The sequence below is a fragment of the Trifolium pratense genome, linkage group LG5 (assembly GCF_020283565.1).
Source record: "Trifolium pratense cultivar HEN17-A07 linkage group LG5, ARS_RC_1.1, whole genome shotgun sequence".
NCBI classification, from domain to species: Eukaryota; Viridiplantae; Streptophyta; class Magnoliopsida; order Fabales; family Fabaceae; genus Trifolium; species Trifolium pratense.
In genome coordinates, this window is record NC_060063.1 from 40,542,045 (window position 1) to 40,548,044 (window position 6,000).

The window sequence follows — 6,000 nt, forward strand, 5'->3', positions numbered from 1 at the left end:
TAAGAACTTTTCTGCTAATAATTCACTAACCGATAAAAGGTTGATGTGAAAATCAGGGATATGCATAACATTGTTCATAAATATGTCATGAGCTAGCTTTACAGTTCGTATATGAAACAAGATTATAGTAAGTAAAAGAATCAAGTGTACATGCTATATGATCATTGGCACCAGAATTAATAATCCATATGTGGTATAGGCTTGTTGAAAATTTCAGGAATAACAGCCAAAAACTTGCCAGCAAAAGAATCAATAGCTGAAGAAGGTGCTTCATGCTGTAAGAGATTCACCAACTGAGTGTATTGTTGAGCATTGAGTTGTAAAGAGCACAGGAGGAACCAACTTGCCATTGTGTTTCATCTTGAAGCACGAGAAAATTTTGGTCATCAGAGGGATAGATCCAAGGAAAGAATCTGCCCCCGAATTGCAACAAAATAATCGTTTAGTCCCATAAAAAAATTCATAACAAACTCCATTTAGGTGAAATTACTTCAGGGTTTAATCCCACCATAATTGCACAAATAATAACTACAAACATAGAGTACCTTGTTGAAGAGCCATGAGTTCTCGCTTGATCTGAAAAAATTTGGGTTCGTTGCTTTGTTCCAAACGTTCTTTAAGGTCACTACAAATTGCTGCTGCAGTGGAGCATTGAAGAACAGTGGGATTGCATTCCCCGCGAAAGGGAATTTAGAAGCCAAGATGCAACTATATTGTCGTTGCATCGTCATGCGAGGTATAGTTTGGAGCTTTAGCATCTTGTTCAGCAATGGAACCATTGGCAAAACTGAATATTGCCAAGTTGTTGAGTAAAGTTGAAACTATTGTCAAAACCTCTTTGCTTAGTGTGACATATATATGATGTTGTTGGTATTGTAACACACCTATCATCATTATCCACTAAATTGTCTTGTAATTGAATCTCCACCATCTGCTAATATAAGTCATATACCCTCCTTTTTCAGAAGCTGGTATAAACTTTCAAAAGGTACATCATCAGCTAAGCTAATCACAGTTGCCAATATTGTTTGTGCTAGATATAGTTTGGAATCTTCTAAAACCTCATTAGAAATTAGAATGTTTGTCATGTAATATACCACTTCATGCAACCTTTTTCCACATCTATAGATTGTTCAAGCATCCTTTATCAATTTATTAGCCTACTAAGATATATATTTCTTTCCACAGTCGCGCAGTTAGACGCTGCAGGTTGACTGATTAAGATTGGACAATCATGACAGTGGGTTCTTGCTGACTGCAGGGAATCAGAGTTTGTGTTATCTGTGCAAGTTGCATTAGATCTATTATAAGGTGATAAGTAAGTGAAATACTTGATTTGCATCCCATTCTTAATGAAAAAGGATTTTTGATTCATTGTTCGATGACTCGGTGTGGTAATTATTGACATATTAATATGCTTAACCTTTCAATATAAGATTATGCAGAACCAAAATATTTTAGTTTTAACAACAAATGCTATCAAAGAACCATACAACTGCAATTAAAAATTTAAGGGGTTTGTTTGTTAAGAGTTGAAGCATTTAGTTCATAAGATAGAATTAGGCTTCAACGTTGGTCCTATATAATATGGCCAGTGTCATTAGCTGCAAAATAGCATTATGGCAACTATTGCGAACACTACCAACTATTTTTTTTTTTTTGGATCATGGTTATCTTGTGAGAGATAAATTGTGAATAAGCATTTTGAAACCAAATGAAAAAGAATATAGAACAATAAAGAAAATTTTGGCATATTCAGATTCAGGGCCGGTTCACAGCTTGTCCAACCAACTCTACATAGTCGGACCCATGCAGACGAGTAAGAAAAACACCACTATGCCATTGAACCATTACAACATATATGATTTTATGATACTACTTTGTATCTCTCTAACAATGTTGTCACAAATTAGATGATACTACTTCCAACATGTTTCCTTCTGTTATGCATTATGTTCATGATGTTCCTGATAATTCATCTATTGACAACATCAAGAAATTTCAATGCTCTATACTAGGACTTCAACTTGTAATAAACATTCTCCTACTTAAACAAGTTGTTATAAACTCAAATGTCTGCAATTGGCTATGAATCAAGAAATTTCTTCTCTTCATCAGATTCTGAATCATACTTGGATTTTGATAAAATTGCCTGCAGGTAAGAAGGCAATCGGTTGTAAATGGATTTATAAAGTAAAATATATGTTGTAAATGGCCCGACTCTCTTCAACATGTCGCAATTACTGGTCTTCGTACGGATGGTGAGGTTGTGAGCTCTTTTGTCTCTTCCGATGACCCCGTCTGTTAAAGCTTATGTTCCTAGTGTCACTACCATGTTAGCTTCCATTAAGCATCATGCTAAATGGGAAGACATTCTTTCCGGCGAAGAACATATCGCAAGCATATTAGTTAGAGTATCTGCATTTCTTATTAAGCTAAAATAGGCATGTTATATGATGACGTTCCTATGTTATTTTCTTCCTTTTTAGTGATAATTTGTTTGTTTATTTTCTCAACACATTAGTCCTATTGAGCATGAATATATATATTTCACTGGTTTAACACATATTTGGGGATAGTGTTTACATGATTGTTGTTGGATTGTTGAAATGACCCATTGAGTCCTTATGTACTCATGGACAGAAGCTCTGTTGGAACCAAAATATAAAGATTAAAATTTTGTAGTCATGTATTTAGATGTTGGAACCATAATCTCCAAATATTTTCCTAATAGAATAAATGATATCAGCATAGAACTGGTCTCAAAGAAATCTTGTCCTTGAAATTTAGCTGAAGTCAGTGTTTTAATTACAACATATACTGAGTAAAAAACAAGCAGCATTAGTTCCAAATCCAATGCACTCTGTTCATATCATTCCTTGAACTAACAAGTTATGCTTCAAAGCCGGAATCTTCTACAACTTCAATTATTTTGTTGGTATTAATGAGTTTAGGATCAAAGAGTACTTTTGTTTCCTCCAAGGCTAAACCAACTACTGCCTTTTTGACTCCTTCAGCCATTTGCAAATCATGCTCAACAGATTGTGAACAACTTGTGCAAATCATTCCCTTAATCTTGATTCGGCATTCTTGAATCTGCAATAATGGTTTCTTAAGATCCGCGATCCCATTCGCGTCTATTTTTTCATCTTGAGACGAACACTTAGTTGGTCCTGCAAAAAATTCAAAGAAACATAGTTTAGAAAACAAAATTATAATTCCTCGTTTTTTAAGATCGACAACTTAACAAACCTTGGAAACAACTCATTGTAGTTCGATAAAAGCAAAACCGTAGCGAACACAAAAACACACAATATAAATATATATACACGCCAAATCTAAAATTTGAAAGCATATGTTTCATATATTTCAATTTGAACATATATTTCAATTTGAAACCTTGGTTTGCCGCTGCATGATGAGATATTTTCTCTTGACACGAGGTGTATATCCTTCCTCTATTTGGTTTCGGCTCTCCCTGAACCGGTTGACGATATACCTCTCTTCTATTTCAGACTGTCTTATGTAAGCTTCTATATCAAAAGGAAATTCTAAAGGATCCATTGATATTTTTTTAGTAATATGAGATTTTTATTATTGGTACAACAATGGAAGAATGAGCCCCCATTTAAATAAGAAATTGAGTTGGTGAAATGGACGGACTCGAAACATATAATGCAATGTGGTTAAATAATAGATAAGGATAGAAATCAGATTAAGTGGTTGAAATGGACGGACTCCGAACAAATACTTCAATGTAGTTAAATAATAGAGAAGGCAGAAAGTGACAAAATACAAACAACGCTTGACAATACATAATTTAAATGCAATGGAGTTAAATAGTAAATAAGACACAACGCGACAAAAGACAAACAATGACTTGACAACATTTAATTTCCAAACAGATCGCGACCCAACTTTTCCAACATCTCTTTGCACCGATCATCGAGATGCTCCTTTGAACTTAGCTTCATAAACATCTCCATCTTCTTAGCCTGGTTAGTCTCCTCTTGCCTCATGGCTATTTTGTCCAATCGTTCAAACTCTTTCTCCCTATATTGTTTGAATTCATTCCACTCTTCACTGCCCGAACACTTAGTTGATCCTGCAAAAAATTCAAAGAAACATAGTTTAGAAAACAAAATTCTAATTCCTCGTTGTTTTTCAAGATTGACAACTTAACAAACCTTGGAAACAACTCATTGTAGTTCGATAATAGCAAAACCTTATCGACACAAAAACACACAATATAAATATATATACACGTCAAATCTAAAATTTGAAAGTATATGTTTCATATATTTCAATTTGAAACCTTGGTTTGCCGCTGCATGATATTTTCTCTTGACACGAGGTGTATATCTTTCCTCTATTTGGTTTCGTCGCTCCCTGAACCGGTTGACGATATACCTCTCTTCGATTTCAGACCGTCTTTTGTAAGCTTCGATATCAAAAAGAAATTTTGAAGGATCCATTGTGTCACGAACCAAACTCGAATCGTAACCGGCACACGAACTAATACTAGTCCGGCAAGCCTAATGACAAAATTTAACAAACAATAAATATAATATTTCCAAATGACTATATACTTCAGAACAATATTTACTGAAATTTCAACAAAGTCTCAATTGCATTTTCATTGTTTCCAAATCAACATAAATCCTGTTTGCAGCATATACATCTTTCAGTCAAGAGTTTCAAAATATACATGTTTAAATTTATACATTTCAAAACAAGATATTCCTAGACTCAAAATAGCTGTAGATACTCAACCAACTCAAAATATGCATATACAAAATAACATTTCATCAAGGAAGCCTACCAAAAGAATGACACTGACGACTCTCAATATCTGCTAGAAACCCCCTACTCAGCTGACTTTGAATCTGAAAAAAAAAAGAAAAAAGAAGATGGAGTAAGTCACAAGGACTTGGTGAGAGATAACGACCACTACCAACTAAATGGGAAACACACAAAGGCACGAGCATTTGATTTTTTAAAAAGCTTGTAATAATTATTGTAAAGTAGTAACTACGTGATATAAATAATACTCGATACAAATCATTATAGAGTTTGAAATTTGAAATAAGAAAAGTATGGAAATCCAATCAAATAAAAAGAATTTATTATGAGAGAATCGAGAGATGGCTCCATCTCGTTGATAGCCCTTTCCTCCTAAGAGCGGCCTTTCACTTAGGGGCAGCTCCATCTAACGGATAACCCTTTTCTCCTCGATTATGAAAACACATCCTCATCTTTAATTAGGGAGTCTACAACTCTTTGATAGTCAATTCGTTACGAGAGAATCGAGAGACGGCTCCATCTCGTTGATAGCCCTTTCCTCCTAAGAGGAGCCTTTCACTTAGGGGCGGCTCCATCTAACGAATAGCCCTTTTCTGCTCGATATTATATAACTAGGTGCACCTAGATCGTTATTTCCGTTAACAGCCAAATGGTCAAAACCGTGATTTCGCAAAAACACTTCATTAGAATAATGTTTTAACCCAAATTCCAAATCGATGTAAAAATAAACGAAATCAAACCACAATTTCAAATCCGCTACTTTAAATATCATAAATAAATCAAACTAGAGTCCATGTAAATGTCAACGACTTTAAAATAAATAAAGGATGACGAAAAAGGTTTCAAAGGAACATTTATAGTAAATATTAACATAGAAAAGGAATAACATAAAATTGATATTAAAAATAAGTAGTAATGATCATCATCAACTCACTGTTATGACGAATCAACTAAGTTTGCTCTCCAACCACTCCTGCGAAGAATGTGAAGCTTCCGACGTAATATCTGAGTAACAATAAATATTATATTTTCTTTAGATTCACAAACTCATTATAGAACTTCAGTAACCATGAAATATTCTCTAATATATACTCTAATTTCTGGATTGAAATTAATTTCTAACTCACTAATCATCATGTTTAAATATGCACTAATTGAAATGTAAGTTGATAAATATACCTCAAAGAGTCTCAATCT

The 6,000-nt window shown here is 34.0% G+C and overlaps 1 protein-coding gene and 1 long non-coding RNA gene across 2 annotated transcripts; both read right to left on the reverse strand.

Annotated features, from left to right (window-relative positions):
- Nucleotides 1-3,875: 3,875 nt before the first annotated feature.
- On the reverse strand, nucleotides 3,876-4,495 carry LOC123883821. Its single transcript, XM_045932756.1, has 2 exons — nucleotides 4,316-4,495; nucleotides 3,876-4,105 (listed from the first exon to the last, which is right to left on the reverse strand). Exons 1-2 carry the CDS (start codon nucleotides 4,473-4,475, stop codon nucleotides 3,891-3,893), a joined length of 375 nt encoding a protein of 124 aa, XP_045788712.1. The 5' UTR covers nucleotides 4,476-4,495; the 3' UTR covers nucleotides 3,876-3,890.
- A 19-nt stretch (nucleotides 4,496-4,514) lies between these two features.
- LOC123883822 lies at nucleotides 4,515-5,782 on the reverse strand. The gene is made up of 3 exons (XR_006800469.1): nucleotides 5,738-5,782; nucleotides 4,823-4,886; nucleotides 4,515-4,535 (listed from the first exon to the last, which is right to left on the reverse strand). It is a non-coding gene; the product is annotated as an uncharacterized LOC123883822 (long non-coding RNA).
- Between the last annotated feature and the right edge of the window lie 218 nt (nucleotides 5,783-6,000).